This window comes from Pleurodeles waltl, chromosome 6 (genome assembly GCF_031143425.1).
Source record: "Pleurodeles waltl isolate 20211129_DDA chromosome 6, aPleWal1.hap1.20221129, whole genome shotgun sequence".
Classification (NCBI taxonomy): domain Eukaryota; kingdom Metazoa; phylum Chordata; class Amphibia; order Caudata; family Salamandridae; genus Pleurodeles; species Pleurodeles waltl.
The window spans coordinates 192,959,152-192,978,914 of NC_090445.1; the positions used below are offsets into that span (position 1 = coordinate 192,959,152).

Below are 19,763 nucleotides of genomic sequence, written 5' to 3' on the forward strand. Positions count from 1 at the left end.
ACTGTTTTCACGTCTGTTTGCACTTCAATAAAAATATTATTTTTTTTAAAAAATCCCAGAAGCCTGGAAAAAGGGGAAGTTCAAATAATAGTTCTAGCCAGCAAGAGAGATAAATTATGCTGCTTACAGTTTTCTCATGGATTCTTTTGTCTCATAATGAAAGAATCCTTGAAAATAATATTTTGCCAATGATTTGCTCTACTCCCAGTTGCAATATTTTGAAGGGGTACCCTCCCCAAACATATAATAAAAAGACAAAGCAATAAGGACCAAGATTAAAAAGTATGGCTATTTCTTTTACTTGAAATATTAGTATTAGGTTTGTTACCATACAAAGGTCCAGCACCTCTGAAACTGCAGGACATGGCACAGTTTGCACCCGATACTCACAGGAGTATAACAATATACAGTGCTACATTGAGTGGTTAAAAGTACAGAAACATGATTTGTTTAGAATTAGAATCATTACATGTGTTAAAACCATAATTTCAATTTTTCAAAAGTGCATTCTTAAAAGAATAAAACATTGGATATGTTAGCATGAACACAATCTCCAGCTCAGACAAGACTATAGCTTACATGTGCCTATTACATACATCTGGCCCATCTCTCAAAGAAATACAGAGACAATCCTCTTCGAGGGTAGTTTTTTGCCAAAAATAACATCGTTCTTGAAAGCATCCTACATTCCTTGCCACCCGCAGACACTATGTATATGACTCCCAAACCTTCAGACCAACCAGTTCTATCCAAACACTCTTCCCTAGGTGCCACAACAGGTGAAATGCCGTTGTATCTAAATCCTCGGATAGCATGAATACACCAGACCATTTCACTTTTCCTGGATAAAACATTTCAAAGTCTTAATGCTTGTGGATATCTGTGTCCAAATATCGGACTTATTTCACAAGAGTAATGGTGTCCTCGCTACAGATACTGTGAACTCCAAGGCCTCTCTGACCTTGCGTACAGCTCTACATCCTTCCAGGAAAAAAAAGTGCTGAAGCTGGGGATTGTGTAGCCTATGCTACCAAACATGACTAAACCCAACAAGGACACAGTTCCATAATCTAAATTCTAAAGCATATTCATATGAATTGGAAAAAAAGTAAAGGTATAAAACACAAAAGGCAAAGTTCAGGGGCCATCATTGGCTTTTATATTTAGCCTAAAGTGCAATTTGGCAAAAGGTAATAACCCCATAAAGAAATGTTAATAGGCAACAAAGCAATTAGTGCAGATTATTCACTGTAGTAGTTTTTATACTTGCAGTTCCTCAGCACCACCATTCATTTCCATTCACAAACTGCTCTAAAAGGTACACAGAGAAAGACCTAAGTATTTGGCTCCTTAAATTCCAAATGGGATGTAATGGGATCTGGATCTATCATATCAGTGAAGAAGTATGGTTTTCAAAGTCTTAGCATAAACAAATACATAAATGCTAAATTCACTGATCAGGTAAATGTAACCCTTGCATTTAAGGTTGCACTTTGAAGGTCACATATGAATATCCTCCTTATAGAATCTTCATTTTTAAACCCTGCGCCAATTGGCACAATAAAGTTGGCCAAAAAAGGTAACAATCTGTAACAGATTTTCGGGAGGTTCTGACCGCACATGGATTTGTGCTTTCTTGATGTGACAAAGTACCCACGTTCACCAATATTGGAAAGGGATAACCCACAAGTAAGAAGAAAATGCACAAGCAGGAGGAGTGGGTCTCAGCACACATCAGTACAGTTTCTAACAACAATAACGATCTTCTAATCGCTATTGGCTACAGAAACAAACATCTTACCAAGTTCATCTAGGTCTTTCAAGTAATGATGAAGAATGAACAGGGTTAAGAGAAGAACAATACAAAGAAAAGCTCATCTTACAGTGCTTTTGTTTTCACATGGGCTCTGATGTCTCAAAATGGGAAGAGCTACATAACTGACATCACTACAGTGACTCAACAGTGAGTCTGCCTGGCAAGTGCCAGTCACAGTGTACTATTTAGAGGCCACCTGGCATGCACGCAGCAAACTACATTCATAGGCTCAGTAGAATGTAGAGAAGACATCACACAACAACTCTGGAGCCAACCTCGATTGCACAAGTCACACTAAATATGACAAGGCTACAGTTCACCAATAATAAGGCATTCATCACATCAAGGTTGCCTTCAACAAGTAGCATACTAGTAGCTCTGCATTTATAAAAGAAAATGCTTTGCCTGAGGCTATAATTTGGCATTTGTCTGGGAAGCAGTCAGAAGCACACCAGCCACAATACATCATATTTAAGAATTTGTTAGGCCTTTCAGAACCAGTTTGGGTGCCCCTCCTCACTCCAGGTCCTCACTGACACTATCATGTCCTGAACGTTTTACCTATGAATCACTATTTTTAGGTGTTAGAATAATTAGTCCAATGGCAGCAAAATAAGACTACAAATGCATTAGTGTGCTACACAAAGGTCCACGACCAGAAGAACCAGCCAACGTGTATGAAAATATGACCAATGGAATCTATACACCAACATTATTGCTTTACACACTAAACAAGGGAGTAAAGGCAATATACTCCTATAACCGGTTAGACTATGAGCAGACACAGAGGCAAATCTTACAATATGAGCAAGTGAAGAACTGCAAAATTATAATCACATGATCTGCGCCTGCAGAACTGAACCTCCATGTTATTGCCAGTTTGTTCAAGACATTTTCCCAGAGTGGAGGCCGAATATAAGAAAAAGGAAATATTACCTTCATGACAATTCTGAAACAGTCCTTGTCTCGCTCTCTTCATCAACTATTTTAAAATGCCTGAAAAAAAAGCCTGCAAAAGATGTTGTCTTACCAACTGGACCCAAGTACTTCTTCCTCGTGAATAGTTCACCAGCCTCTATAAATGTGCCTCCTATTCTATCCTCACCAATTTCACACACATGGTTTTCTGCCGTTCGTGGTTGGATCTCAGCACATGATTAACAATGGCAAAGGCTGGATTTGTGAAGAATAAAGGGCAAGAAGGAATAGCACTAAATCACCATGATTTCTCCTTTGTCCTCTTGCTACTTCCCAGCTGACTAGAAATCAGATTACACAGCCTCAAAAATTCTGATGTGGGACAGCGATATAGCACGGTCTAACTTTTTTTTATCTGCTGGATGATGGACACATTGAATATCGCTTAGATGAAGAGCTGCATGTATGGCAGCTTCAAAAAGCAAAACTCTTATGAGCACATATCTATGGAAAGCTAATAATGCCACTTAAACTGTAGTGGAATGAATTCAAAAGGTATGATCTGAGATTAACTCCTCGTGTTTATGGACATACAATGCCACCTAGCAACAGCAGCTCTTTCTGCTGTTGCTGGGAATCAGAGTAACGCAGTTAAGGATGAAAACAAAAAATGGATCTTCTGAACAGAGCTTGAACCTCACCAAAACTTATTAGTGAAGAGACAGTAGCTAGGAAATCTGTCCTTCATGTCAATGGGTTATCACAGAGCACCACAGATTTAAAGGTTTGAGTATTAAAGCAGTAAGGACTAAATTGAGATCCTTTGTAGAACAACTTCTCTGAAAGAAGGATGCAAACATAAAAGGTCATTAAAATGCCTGCTAACTATTTCAAATTCACAGGAGAAAATGTCTTCATGCCTCATGGGATAGGTAGCAATCACAGTGAGAGAATGCATGTCTGAGCTTTTCTGAAATCTTGAGTCTGCTAGTTGTGGCACCAATCTGCTTTGTGTGTGATTAAGCCATTAAATATATGCATGAAGAATCTGCTAAATGTTTGAAAACAACTATTCAACATTTACATGTGCTTCTTCAGTGGTATATGACTTTCTAAACGTATTCTAAAGACATCCAGGTCCACTCTCAGAAAACAGGGCAAGGAACATGACTTTCTGCCAGACCCACGAGTTTCACATTTGGGAAAGATATGTCAGCATGAATGGAGGTGAAAAGATTTGGTACTGGAAGGAGAGAAACGGACTTTCTAATCTCAGGTTTGCCCCAGACAACCAAACCCCATTGCCCACACGAAGAGTAATACTTCTGGAGATAATCTGAACTATTGTTCACTCCAAAGTCAGTCATTAACGGTGTCAGTTTGCAGCTCTCCCTACTCCAAAACATCTTCTAACTGCTTCACACTCACACCAGGTTGAGATAAAGACAACCCTTGTAATGTAAAGTCTTGGCTAATTAAACACTGATACAGGTGACGAAAAAATGCATTTGCACTTCATGGTTGCAAAAAGGTACAGAACTAGGCAGACAGAATGCAGTCACGTGCCTCAGTATCAAATCTATCTATATAGCACTCCATTGGCTTCTAGTGGATACAAAGATTATGTTCAAGGTCCTCTGCATCAAATGCAGAGCCTACACATGTAACTTCCATAAAAACAAATAGTAAGTTTTACCAAACAATGCCCCAATCAACAACCACTGTTCAGCTACAACAGACTTAACTAACCTATCAAATCCAAAATAGATGCAACATTGAGGCAGACCCTGGAAATACAAGGAAACAGATTGAGGAGACATTTTTGCTTTCAATTTAAATGTGACCATCTCAGACAAGACTAACTTTCCGGTTCACCACAAGAAATAATCTAAACCCAGAGCATTCTGCAATAACAGAAAGGAGCTCTGTGTTATAGATGAAATAAATATTTATGGAATTCTGTGAAGGATTCAGGATTTTTTTTTTACTAAATCGCACAGGCAAAAAAAGAACCTATTTGCTTGTACTCCCACACTGGCTCGATTACTGGAAACACAACTAAAATGTTCCATCCTGACCAATCCAGTTGTACACACAATAGTTTATCAGAAACTTTGCTCTCAAGTTCAGAAATGGTAGACACTGATGCAAAAAAACTCTATACTGTGAAAAAGAAGATCTGAAGTTAGGAAAGTATTCGGAAGAAGCTGGTGGAGAAGCATCATCTCACGGTTATTGGAACTCTTAAATCTCTGGTGAATTTTAGGGCTTATCGGAAGAGAATAAGGAATTTACACAACCGGTACAGTTTAGCTCACAGAATAGTGAATTTGGCTAGACAGCTCTTGGGCTGACCATGGTCTGTGTGTTTACATCCTGGCAAATGTAGTTCTGGATATGTGCAGTGGTATCAGAGTTGTTGTTGACTAAAATCACTGACCTATAAAGAGAACAGATTCCTGGAGCCACAGGGGAAGACCGTGATGAGCTTAGTCCGAGATGGCTAGCTGCTTAGACTCAGACTCCTTCACCTGACTGTCCATTCGAAGCAACTCATTTGTAGACAAACTATGGAACTACAGGGACTCAGCACCATCTCCATCTATGTGGTGTTGATATATAACGGACAATTATATGCGTATGCACTTTAACTATCCCTAGGGAGTCTACATTCTCAGAGAAGGGCATTCAAGAATATCCACCAGAAGAATATAAATTAAATTATTCATTGGGAAATCTTAAACATATAGCTGGCTGTAGGAAACTCCAAGTTATGTACAGAAGGTTTTTCCTATGTTCTAAAGGCCCGCACATCTCCTTGAGGAAAGTTCAGATTGTGACCTTTCAAGATTATTTTCAAGGACGACGGTCTTGGCCCACTGTGTCTGAAAACACCTCTAATGATGATATCAATCCTATGGTCATTTATTCATAATCACCTGGGTAGTCCTTGAGGAGGTGGCATATTGTCTCGTGGGCTGTCATTTGAGACAAAATGTGCACTTGAGAAGATTTTGCAAGAAGGCACCTTCCCTTTTTAGGCCATTTAGAGGTTTGTCTAAACTTGTAGGCTTCAGAACGATGAAAACTACCCTTTTGCATAAGCATTTCATTGTGATTACTCCGGCTTTACAATGTTCCTAGGATTATTCGATCATCAGAGAAAAAAATATTCTCCCATAGGGGAAGTCTATTACTTTGTCCTGTTTATATCAGATGTTCCAAGCATTAGTTTTTACTGTACAGTCCACTAAGTCTGTAATAATAAGCTGTTGAAGAACAAGTCATTCAACTTCTAAGTCTGGAACAAAACAATACTCTTCATTCAGTTGCTCCAGGTGAAATGATCAAGTGGCATATTTTTCAGTGCTGTCCCTATTTTGCAGTTTGTAAGACTTGTTAGTACAAGCTGCATTTTTATACTTTTTTTTTTTTTTTTACCAATTTGCCCATGTCTTTGCTTCCTTATCTAAGACGGAGCAAGGTGGTGTTGCAAGACATTTAAATTTGTCTAGCGCATCCTTAACTACAAACAACTGTACCAGGAGCTATATCATCACCGCAAAGGGATCAGCCTTTTGGGATGTAAAATCTGGCATAATTAGTTTTGGACACTGTTCTTATAACGTGGATAAGTTTTGTGGCAGAAGTTGGCTCAATTATGGATCACTCAATAAGAAAATGTGGCTCTGATGATGTTGAAGCAACAAGTTTAGAAAACAGTCTTATAGCTGCAGGTTTAGAAGGTGAAACAAAGTTGCAGTTTGTGGCCTTTTGCAGGACTACAAGAAATTGTGTATTTCGGTGTTTCAGCTTAGTCATCACCATTCCAATTGGCTTTTCTAAGGTGGAGTATCACCTGAACAGAGAGCTACTTCCACTATCTTAGGGGTGGAATGGAGTATGGACTATGCGGACTATGCCATATCAACCCCTATTACGATCTAGTCGTATAAGAATTCCAGAAGGGACTCGCATAATATGGACATGCAAAACAAATTTATCCGAACCACCTCATTATCAGCTGACATGGTCTGTGCTGCCAGTTTCTATGTGGAAATAACTGGTGCAGCTGGCAATAGTGGTAGACCGGAGCACTGTGACCACTGGGAATTAATCTAAGGATCTGTACACTGTCCAATAAAATTGATGGAGAGGGTGGGAGTGAAACTTTAAGAGACGTCAAATCTTGTGAAAAGAAAATATTTATTTGAAGAGAGAAACACCCAAGAACATTGGGGGTCCAAACTCCTAACCCCTTGCTCAGTAATGTCAGTGTACTTCTAAATTTGAAGTTCTTATTCTGGTATCAGACAAAGCATTTTCCCTCTTATAAAATGGTTTCATTTTATCTCACAGATTAATGTATTGAATTTATCAGGCTACCCAGCACAGCCACTGTCAGCCAAGAAAGCAGTATTGCAATAATGCGAATGTAATGAGCGGCTTGAGGAGATGGACAGAAACACCCAAGAAAGCAATTTGGCACAAAGCCTATCAATATTACTGGAGGATTTGGTAAAGGAAGCTTGATCAATCCTACAATTTTTAGCCTGCTTTGTACTGTTCTTCGGTAGAAGAGCCCGTCCAGGGCACCACTATGGCCATGCCAGGATTCAGCAAGGCATCTGGACCAGCTTGAAATTCAATCTTGTGACCAGAAGAGCTCCCAACAAGCTGTCCACATTGGAGTGTATGCCGGGAAGAATCCCTTCTACGCATATGAGAAACTGCCCTGGACCGTTGCAATGGTACCTGTATGTAATAAAGAACCTTGATCTGCACTAGAATCCCAAATCCTATCCAGACAACATCTGCCTCCTGTGCTACCAGTCCTAGCTCAACAACCTTGTTGTGGTTTCCTATTACGAAAGGAGAAAAACTGACAGAAAAACAATTTAAACAATATCAGCCCTTTAATGATCAACTGTTGGGTAAAAACAGCCATGATGAAGGCAGTGCTTGAAGCTGGTCTTTAATGGCACACAAGGATGAACAGGGTGTAAGAAAATATGGGGTGAACATATAAAAAGGGGGAGAAGCCCTTTCTGTGTTGATAACAGAAAATGAAAATGGGCTGGGGTGACTGGTGGAGGCTGTATCTTGCATTAAGAAGCATGTCATGTAACACTCACTCTTGCGTAGATTTTTTAAGTGGCACAGTGGATCTTTGACATAGCTGTTTTATGGTCCAGCTGGAAGTGAAGCAATTTTGTACCAGTTGGGAAGGAAAGACTAGGAAGCAGGAAGAAATAGTAATTATGTGCGCTTTGGAATAACTTTCATGCCAAATATAGTAATAAGCCCAAATAATTGTATTTTTCTTTATGTTAATTAATGTATCAAATAGTGGAGCTTTTAAAGCTGTTAATAAGCTGCTTCTCTCAAACATCTGTAGTTATCCTATTGCTAGAAATCACATCGTGGTTTATAATTTACAGTCAACCAGCCATGAGAACACACTAATGTGAATGCTATTTGGGTACTAACACTCTCCAAAGAATGACTAGAATTGTCCCGCTGGCATGCCATTAATTATTCTATCATTGATTGGACTCAGTCTATGAGCGTACCCACCACACCAAATGCATCATTCTACCAACAATTACAAACATTTAACATACCTTATCTATCTACTCCTCCCACTAAAACGTATGAAAAAGCAAGCAGCAAAGAGCAGATATCAAACAAATCAAGAGTTAATCTGAACCATGAGAAGACCGAGGCAGTGGCGCAACTAATCTCCACAGGATGTAAATGCAAAAAATACCATCAACCCATGCTCTAAAAAGGTGTATACTGGCTGTAAGTTTCAAATTTGCACTATGGGGCAAAAATATTAACTTAAGGCAGAATACCAATCACAGAATCAAAGCACTCTCTGTGGGTGGATAAAAACTGAGAATTTTAATTGCTAATCAAGGTCCAGCCTACATGTATCTCTTGTGAGAAAAACGAGGAGCACTAGACTGGTAAAGACCCAGATCATCAGTCGAAGACCTTTTAGGTGTTCATTAAAGTAAATGTCAAATGACCTGACCCCTATGGATGACACCATGAAGTTTGTAAATAACACGAAGGCAGGAAACTAGCCACAACAGCAGCAGTTGAAAAGCATACTTTGATTGGCATAACCTCGTAGCTTAAAGTCCTAAAGAATCTATCTTAACTTGGAACAAGAGTTTCCCCACAGCATTGTCCTGAAAATAATCATACACCTCAGCCATCAGACAGGCGGACCTGAAAACAGTGTCAATAGCTGTTGCTTCTATTTAATACTCTGGTATCCATTGACTTTGCAGTATTCTTTAGCATGACTAAAAAAAAAAACATTTTCTGGGAGCCATATGTTGAATCCTTTGGAGCAAAATGGAGATGACCGCCTGATATGTCAGAAGAGAGGAAAGGAAAGGCTGTGGCGATATATATATCTTCAGATACCCACATTGTAGAACCATTGTTCCATGTTCTTCATGGAAACTCATGTAATCAAGATACTTCAGCGCACAAAGCAGAAGCAGTATCAAACAAAGGAGGAGGAAGTGGAGCTATCAGCTCACATGAAAAGGTTTTTAGGAGTTGCTTTGCCATTACCTTACTTAGGATGGACCTTCTGACAGGAATTCTTGAAAAAATATATATGAACGAAGCTTTAAGTTGGAGCTCTGCAAACAAAACAATGATGATGTAAGTAGCTTGATATCTTACGGAATGGAAACTCGGACTACTTGGAACATTACAGCCCACAAAATAAAACCGTATGTTTCTACAGACGCTTCTCAAGCAGTTTGGCCTGCAGTGCCAAAAACTATAACTTACTTTTTACATAACTTTAGAGTCTTACTATAAGCACTTATCTATTAAAGAGAAAAAAGTGTGTGGTCTTTTGTTCTTACATCTTAAAGTGACTAAACGTTTACCACTTTTAACCCCCACCCCACTACGTCAAAGTGACAATGGTGATAGTATTTTCTGAGGTTACCTAAGTATTGGCTAGGACAGTGTCAGTGAATCCATTATCTTTTAAAGATAGCTAAAAATACCCACTGTCCAAAAATAAGTGCTTCAAAAATGCTGCCTATGACTTATGACCCATGATGGCTCCTTGTGATTAAGAGAATTATTTTTAAACTTCAGTGAATCCTTCACAAGTGTTTACTTGAATCAGGTAAGCTCTTCTGGCAGCTAAACTGATTCAATAGTTTATTTCTCACCAGAATGGTGCCAGTTGCTACTCTAAGAAAAACGAGGACTTTCATCTACAGGGAGTGCAGAATTATTAGGCAAATGAGTATTTTGACCACATCATCCTCTTTATGCATGTTGTCTTACTCCAAGCTGTATAGGCTCGAAAGCCTACTACCAATTAAGCATATTAGGTGATGTGCATCTCTGTAATGAGAAGGGGTGTGGTCTAATGACATCAACACCCTATATCAGGTGTGCATAATTATTAGGCAACTTCCTTTCCTTTGGCAAAATGGGTCAAAAGAAGGACTTGACAGGCTCAGAAAAGTCAAAAATAGTGAGATATCTTGCAGAGGGATGCAGCACTCTTAAAATTGCAAAGCTTCTGAAGCGCGATCATCGAACAATCAAGCGTTTCATTCAAAATAGTCAGCAGGGTCGCAAGAAGCGTGTGGAAAAACCAAGGCGCAAAATAACTGCCCATGAACTGAGAAAAGTCAAGCGTGCAGCTGCCACGATGCCACTTGCCACCAGTTTGGCCATATTTCAGAGCTGCAACATCACTGGAGTGCCCAAAAGCACAAGGTGTGCAATACTCAGAGACATGGCCAAGGTAAGAAAGGCTGAAAGACGACCACCACTGAACAAGACACACAAGCTGAAACGTCAAGACTGGGCCAAGAAATATCTCAAGACTGATTTTCTAAGGTTTTATGGACTGATGAAATGAGAGTGAGTCTTGATGGGCCAGATGGATGGGCCCGTGGCTGGATTGGTAAAGGGCAGAGAGCTCCAGTCCGACTCAGACGCCAGCAAGGTGGAGGTGGAGTACTGGTTTGGGCTGGTATCATCAAAGATGAGCTTGTGGGGCCTTTTCGGGTTGAGGATGGAGTCAAGCTCAACTCCCAGTCCTACTGCCAGTTCCTGGTAGACACCTTCTTCAAGCAGTGGTACAGGAAGAAGTCTGCATCCTTCAAGAAAAACATGATTTTCATGCAGGACAATGCTCCATCACACACGTCCAAGTACTCCACAGCGTGGCTGGCAAGAAAGGGTATAAAAGAAGGAAATCTAATGACATGGCCTCCTTGTTCACCTGATCTGAACCCCATTGAGAACCTGTGGTCCATCATCAAATGTGAGATTTACAAGGAGGGAAAACAGTACACCTCTCTGAACAGTGTCTGGGAGGTTGTGGTTGCTGCTGCACGCAATGTTGATGGTGAACAGATCAAAACACTGACAGAATCCATGGATGGCAGGCTTTTGGGTGTCCTTGCAAAGAAAGGTGGCTATATTGGTCACTGATTTGTTTTTGTTTTGTTTTTGAATGTCAGAAATGTATATTTGTGAATGTTGAGATGTTATATTGATTTCACTGGTAATAATAAATAATTGAAATGGGTATATATTTGTTTTTTGTTAAGTTGCCTAATAATTATGCACAGTAATAGTCACCTGCACACACAGATATCCCCCTAACATAGCTAAAACTAAAAACAAACTAAAAACTACTTCCAAAAATATTCAGCTTTGATATTAATGAGTTTTTTGGGTTCATTGAGAACATGGTTGTTCAATAATAAAATGAATCCTCAAAAATACAACTTGCCTAATAATTCTGCACTCCCTGTATTCTTTCTCCATTCAAACCACAAAGATATGAATCCTAACTTCACAACTGCTTATGAAGTATGCAAAACTAGTTCAGCTTCTGACGAGATACTAGTCAAGTGATTTGTTCATATAGTCCGGAAAGAGCATGCACACCCACTCAAGTTTGATCTTTAAAGAGAAAGGTCGTGAAAAAGTCAAAGTACAATTAAACACATTAACATAAACAAAAAAAATTGAAAAAGGTCTAGATGTTATGCTCGGCATGACAACAACTGAATGCGTCTATTACTTTTCAGATAGCAGAACAAAATAAAGCAAACTGAAGTTAGTGGCTGGAGTGAAAATGGAATTCCACAGACTGAGTGAAAGAATACGCAAGTTGATTGTCTTACTTTCTCTGTGAAGAGAATTATGGAAACAAAATTCAAGACAATGTTGCGAAGGTGGATGGTACCTAAGAAAAGGTGACTCAGAGATGACCCAACGTACAAAAAAATGCTATGTAGAGGGATCATATATGCACACAGAGTTCAAGAAGACAGACCAGTGAGATATTATATGAAACCTGCAACTGTGACTTTCCCAATAACATGAAACATTCGAAATAACCATGAACATCCATGACGACCATCCAACCCTTCCCAGAAAACAAAGTCTGCATTCTTCCATCGTGAAACAACGTCCTCATCTGAAGAAAACATATACAATCACAACCAGACAGTTGCTATTTAGAACCAACCTTATCTCTTGATAACTTGCTTTATCCAAGTTTCCGTGGCAAGATAAGATACCTGGCAAGAATACTTGTACCATGGGGCCATAAAAACAAGGGAGCTGATAAAAAAGGTTACCAAAAAACTGTGGGGGTCATGGTGGCACAAACGCTTGCACATTTATACACACGAGCAACGTAACATCTTTCAAACCTCAGTGAATTCATACTACACTGGCACCCTGCAAACATGCGAAACCAAAACAGCATGTTGGATTTTTTTATGCTAAAAAACGTTGCGTCTCTCCCGCACCCTCACCACCAACCCCAATTACGAATGTTAAGGAACTTTCCAATCCAGAAGTATGCTAATTATAGTACTACCACAACCTTCTCCTGACATTCACCCAATAAAAAGTGGCAACATTTATCAGGTTAAAACAGCCATAACAAGGCAAGACGTGATTCTGTATGCTATGCTTCATTCCCAAAGGGAAATTTTGCACTGGGAAGTATTTACTGCAACTGTGAACACCGCACTGTGGGGTTTCAGTATTCAATGGGTGCAGTAAATACCTCCCCTATTCCATACAACTGAATCAAGGCTCTTGTATGTTAACACAAACTTCATACAGAACATAACTTAAAAATCAATATAATTCTATTGATAGTAACCATATTGCTCATGAGCGCACCCTCTTGCACAAATCTGGCACAAACTTATTCTACGCATATATAAAAGGCTAGCCACCGACTTAGCTCCTCAGATCAATTTGCCACTGATTTGTAATCAGCATCAACAACCAATAGCTAGGAAACCTGCTGTAAAACAATAAATGTCTAACACTGTCCGAAATGTTGTCCTTTAGGATTAGATGACATAGCATATTAGAAGCAGAATAAGGTTGCTCGTCTTGGCCTGGAAACTGAAGTCGGATGGACGAAATAAAAGAATCCATAAAGAAAATTACGTTTCCTATCCCAGAGACCAGAGAATGGAGGAAGACAAAAAAAAAAAAAAGGAAGGACAATAATTATTCCAATACGAGTTCGTCACAGAGATGGCTTTGTGGCAGAAATCAGAGGAAGAAACAGGACACGCTGGAGAAAGAGGACTGACAGAACAGTCTGCCTTTGAGTCAATGGGAAATATAGGAGGTATATCCGAGATTGAGAATAAAGAACTGGTTTTCCCACACTAACTGAATGGAAAAATTAAGTAAAGCCTGCAAACGGCAGAGTGAGGAAAAAGGAATAAAACTTCCCTGAGCTGAGAGACAAACAAGGACAAAAACCTCATTACCGCCATTTAATTTAAAACTGAACTAAACAATAATATAGATTTCATCCTATACTTAGAGAAAAAGTACTGTTCACCTCAGCACATTTAGTACGAGCGACTACTGCTTTGCATACTTACTATGCAATATCAGTCAAGACCTGAGAGACAGACTGTGTGTAGCCTCTATAAGAAACAGCAGTGGGGATATCGCCGAACATACCTGTGTGACTAACACTTGGCATCATTTACCTCTGTGGCTTGTGCCAGCAACTCCAGTCACACCCTGCTGTTTCCGTCATCACTCCTGACTCTGGGGGGTTGTTTCAGACGTAGTCTCCCCATTACTGAAAGCACTCTTCCACTGTGATACTATTGTCAGCAGCCACTATGGTCATCAACTGAGACTATAGCTTTTCACCCACTCCCTTGCGGACGACAGGCCTAGCCTAGATCCATTCGTCAGTGAATTGACCTTTAACTATAAAAGCTTTCCCGCACTAGGCATTCGTGTCAGACTCACTCGTGACTGCCCAACAAGGAATAACTGCTTTTACCCTAGGCCCAAGGAATACAGTTTTGTTTGGGAATTCCAAGCTTCAAAAAGCACTTGGATTTCATCAATATTTCTGCAGACAGTACTAATATTCCACCTGTGTATGTAATAATGGGGAGTCATTTGTAACCACGTAGCACGTCAGTAACAGTGACCCTTGTACCAACTACACCAAGACTTGAACCTAAGCAGCCATTCACATACTGGCACGCTGTAACTTTAACCACTACAGAATGTGCACATGGTTTGTCCCATGCTCCTGGAATCTCAACTCTCCGATAAGACACCTCTGAGTTGTACAAAGGAAGTAAAAGCTTTACAATGAGAAGCATACAGCATCCTATGAATCACATTTTGATGATTATAAAAAAAAAAAAAAATGTCGAGGGTACATCAGTCCAGCTACGAGAAAAAGACACCGATTTTGAAATACATTTCATTTAGAAAAAGACCGCTAAATAGATCTATACAAAACAACTCTAAAAGAAGTTCCGCAGTAAAAGAAAGAGTGCATCGGCCAACTACAGAACACAGCTTTTATCTTGATAATGCTCGACCCACTGTGTTTGTGGCGCATGCCGTCCTCAGCCTGACACCGTGGAAGAAGTTCTCCCCCGAGATACACAGTGATTAACTTAATGCTCTGGGTCGGTTTTTACAGCCTCTGATTACGTATGAGGAAAACAGTTTGTCCCCCTCTTCGAGGGGAAGTGCACGGTATAAAAACAAGCATACCTCATCAGCTGATATGAAATTATAAAATGTCTTAAGTGTCAGTATCTTACATTTATATATATATATATAAAAAAAAAAACAACCAGAAAACACAAACAGGCTCGGGGTTAGCTTTGTGGATTCTCTGGACATAACCAAAGATATCTGCCACTGAACTGTCATCTCGCAGTCTTACGTTCGTCCGATGTGCCTTGGGGTGGCACCAGCAGAGACACTGAAGCCTTGTACTAGGGCTCAGACAACAATCCCGGCCACGCCTTCCCACATCACTCATTATAAAGGCTGTAGGAGGGCAGAAAGACACCCCATTTCGACTGGGCTAATCTGAAAAGACCTGAAGGCGAGGCTGCGAATGTTAGTGGTGCTGAACTGAGCTGTTTTTCTCTGCCAGGTGTCGGAGAAAGCTGTCCTCGTTTGGGTCTCTGTGGTTCAAAGGCTCGCTCTTAAACAGAGCAGGAGGAGGGGGGAGATGAGGAACAGACGAAACGGGCAGGTGGTGAGTGTGATGGGGATTCAGGTAGAGGTGTGAAAAAGGGTGGGTCATGGTCCTTGGCGGAAGAGCGTTCATTGAGTCCATGTCAATTTCTGGGGCAGGAGTGTTCATAACAGGAGGAAGTGTCGTGGGTAGAGCTGTAGTACTGAGAGGAATCTGAAGAACTGGCATCGAGTTAACTGGACTGGTGACCCGGAAGCACTTTTCTTTGTGCGCTTTTAACATGTTGGAAAAGCGGAAGCGCTGCCCACATACATCGCATGGATAGGGCTTTTCCCCTGTATGAGTTCGGCGGTGTCTTTTCATGTTCGGCCGGCTTGTGAAGCTCTTCCCGCAGATTTCACAGATAAATGGTTTCTCTCCTAGGCAAACAGATAAAACGAACAACATGAAATGAGAACGTGTATGTAAGGCATGGCAACAGGTTCAAGTAATTTCAGTGCTTAAGCTTCATTTTCTTGTACAGGCACATTCATAGGTAAACCAAAGATCGCAAATCAGCGAATTAAAGAAATAGGAAAAACATATCCCCAAAATAACACTATCTAAAAAACGTAAGACCGAACTTATGAAAGGTAAATTATCCCATACTTGAATTCTTAAAGGACAGACCAATTTGTACTGAAGACACGGTAAAATACGTTCACAATGTACAAAATACAATACATTGCGAGGAAGGCAATTAATGGTCCTAAACAATCAAGAACAGCTAGTTTGCTAGTCATAATTTGTCTGATTACTTGAACATGGGGAGCATCATTTGTCCCAATATATTTGCTATTTCAATCTCTTTTCCTAAATTCTTTGGGGAGTCATGCAGGTAAATTAGGAGAGTTAGTCTTAACAATATTGAATAATGGAATAGGATTCACTACGCAAGTTGGTTCTGTAAGTTAACCGTTGGACTCTGAAATTTGCTGCTACCTGCATTCACAAGTTTGACATGGTCAATGCTGCTACTATTTTTGAAATGTCGATAGATTGATTACTATTAAAACAGGTGATAATACAACACCTATAATTTGCGCTATTCAAAGAATCTAAAACTAATCTCTGATTGGCAGCCAGGTTTCCATATAGCTGCGATGTAGGTTAAATGAGCCATATCACAAAGATTTGGACCCTTGGAGTGTGGAGATTTTCTTAGGTGCATAGATGGCGAGGTCGTTGAGGAGTATCTGTATGAGCAACAAAGTACATAGTTTATGAAAGTACAAAAACATCTAACAAACCCTCTGGTTGGTAGAGGAATGTGTGAGAATACACATGTAAACAAGTGGACCACACCCTGTGAGAGCTATCTACATCCACCACTGCTAACACCTTCTAGAAGCAGCGCTCACCCCTGCCGCCAGGGGCATGAGGGGATACAAATGAACATGGTTAGATGGGCTTCAGCACCCCTGAAGTACATACCAAAGCAGAAATGCACCTATACATACTTGGCAGACACCCTTCTCTCAGACCTCACACACCACCTTATCAACACATATGCCGACATTAGATACGCTTGGACTGACCCCTGCCACATATGTTAATGTTAATAGCTATTGTTTAATCCACTAATTGAAAAATCCTTGTCTTTCAATAACATGATGTTGGTCTCAATATTGTTAATATCACATGACAGCACCTATACATTGAATTAATCCACCATGTAAATTCGGTTTATATGTGATTTGCCGTAAAACCATTCAATAAAGACAAGTAAAAAAAAAAACCTCTGGTTATGTGATTTACTTATGTGGAGGATAAGTCCATACAAATTCTGCACAGATATAGGAGTTCCATATGGGTATGGCTAAGTAAAGGGAAAGACAGGTTTTCTGTTTCTGCACCATCAAGGCAAAGGCAGCCAGTTTTTGGTGGGCTTCTGGAATATTGTCACTTATTACGGGTCTTCAGTTCCTTCCTGGAAGAGATGAAACAGGGTGTTCTCACAGACGATGTGGCTAGTTTTGAAAAGAGTTCTTTAACTTGGTCCATCCAGCCTTGTTAGCACCCCCCCAAAAAAAAAAAACAGCGAACCCATTATTACCAATCCAATATCTGCAGTCTTTGTTGAGCACCTGATTCCTTGAGGACACAGCATCTACAACCAAAGACCAGTCTAGAAGCACAATAGTGCTCATGTGCAGAAAAGGCAAAAGAAGGTTATTGAAAAAGTCAGAAAGAACCAGGAAAAAGAGCTAGAGGATGAGCAGATATAAGAACGAAGGGGTAAGTCTGAAGCCCATGGACAGCTTTTTAATGAGATGGTGTGTAACTGCTTGTTTGTAGCGGCTGCGTAGAATAGTCAAGAATTCTTTATTCGGCTACGAATGAGCCATAGAAGTACAAGAGTCATAACATTATAAACATATAACATTTTTAAAACATTACTACAGTACTGTAGTAACAGTACTATCATCTTACCATGTTAAATACTGATACAGTTATTGATACCATAACGTTTTCTAATTTTCAAGGCTGAACATATAAAATTAATAAAATGACGTGTAACCATACATCTATTTTCCGAAGAATGCTGTTATATCAAAACCACTGCCTCTTTATAACTTCTAGTATTTCAAGTCTTTAAAATAGAAAATCTAAGACGTTTCCCTGGGAACCTATATGATGTGCAAAATAACGGATTATGAAAAGTGCGTTGTGCCTATATATCGTCACCAGGGACAAGGGGGAGGAGACCAGTAACTCCAAAGGATTGAGACTAAAATGAGTTGGATAAAATCTAAACTGTAAATTTCGACAAATAAACAAGGTTCAATTCCTCTTGATAAAACCAGGACAGAGTATTCTTTTACTATCGGCCTAGTCAGGACGTTCTTCATCGGTTTTACTTCATAATACTCATAATAATGTTTTACTCTAGATTTGACTGATTTACAAATGCGTTCCGGGTGCTGTGATAACTCAAGAGCACCCAGCTCCGCAAGAGTTTGTTTGACATACTTGAGTCTGGGTATGGCTAACATGGTTTCCAGGTCTAAACAGTCCTTAATAACTATCTTTGAAAAGGTTGTTTCCCCCTTAGCCCAGATTGAGACTCACAAGATTAGGCAGCTTTCTATAAAATCCCTTATGTAAGGCGTACCAGTCTATGCGTGACAAATGAAATTAGGGCTAAATTCTGGGACAGCAAATATCATATAAACTCATTTTCAACATTAAGGGGTTCAGGGTTAGAGTAGCACGTACCAGACCCCTGCCCCCAACGGATCCAATAGATGTACATTTAGACATATATTTGAAGTACGAGTTTAAGTGGTTTTGAATTTAGCTTGACGATTAATCTGAGGACTGCCTCAGTTGATGTCATCAATTGTTGGGACCCAACGAGCAGAAAATGCCTCCAGTCTAGAGATGGCACACAAGTAGGTGACATTAGTTACTCTCAAACTTTGCATTGTCAAGTGAATGAACTCTAACTTTTGTTCCATTAGTGCCACACGTCATGAAATAAGAGTTGGAACGACTGACAGTAAAAGAGTCCGGCAGATACTGGAGCACGTTGGCCCTTCTTGATAACAGGACTGCATTGTCTGCATAAGGCGACACTGGGGCAGGCCAGTTCCCGAACTGTGGACAGTCTACTCCCCAATCAATCAAAATTGTTTTCAAGCCATTAGTGTAGACTAAGAATAAAAAGAACACCAAAATGCACCCCTGTTTTACTCCCATAGAGAGGCACATCGTCTTCGTGCATGCTCAGTTAGTACCATAGCAAACCCTTTCATGAGTCTCCTAATGTAGTCTTTCTTAGCAGACAGATTAAAGGCTTCTCTACCCAAAAAGGAATGGATCCCTTCTGAATAGAATATCTTCTATTAACTATTGCATTTACCATTGAAAGCATCAACTAGGTACTGTAGTCACCCACTGGCAGTGTCGATTGCTCATGATGTGAGTTTCAAACTATGAAAAATGAATGTACTCCTTATGAACGCTCCCAGAAAGTGAAACTAAAGGTGAGATATTGGGGTAAAGGCCAACGCATCTGAGTAGACATAGGGGTTATTAATAGTTAGAATGCTTTAATAGGTTTTATTTTCTCACTGAACTCAGATACTACTTGAATGTATAACTGCCTAAGGCAGGGTGACTGAGAAACTCTAAATGTGTCAAAATGGCTGAACATTTCTCAGCAATACTCTAGAACTGTATTGTGCAGTTAGTTATTCACAGCCCTTAACAAAACTTTTGTCAAACTTACACGTAGGTTCTGATTGGGGAAGTTGGAGAAAGTGAAAAAATAATAATTGAAAAGGAGACTTGGGATTCAAATAAGAAAATGAGAGACAATTGAAAAATAAATGAATAATAATGAAAGAAAGGAGAGTGGAGGTAAAGAGTGACCAGTTAATAAAGTAAAACTTGATAGTGAACAAAAGAAAAACGACATACACTCAAATAAGTGCTGAGAGGGCAGATGGATTGCTGCACAGA

At 39.8% G+C, this 19,763-nt stretch overlaps 1 protein-coding gene across 5 annotated transcripts in view; it reads right to left on the bottom strand.

The window, feature by feature from the left end:
- Positions 1-283: 283 nt before the first annotated feature.
- Positions 284-19,763, bottom strand: part of ZNF652 (zinc finger protein 652) — a 292,555-nt gene continuing 273,075 nt past the window's right edge. For all 5 annotated transcript variants that reach the window (XM_069237791.1, XM_069237787.1, XM_069237788.1 and 2 more), the window contains one exon: positions 284-15,676. In XM_069237791.1, coding sequence (XP_069093892.1) covers positions 15,177-15,676 — 500 coding nt within the window. In that variant the 3' untranslated portion in view covers positions 284-15,176. The remainder of the gene's footprint in view (positions 15,677-19,763) is intronic.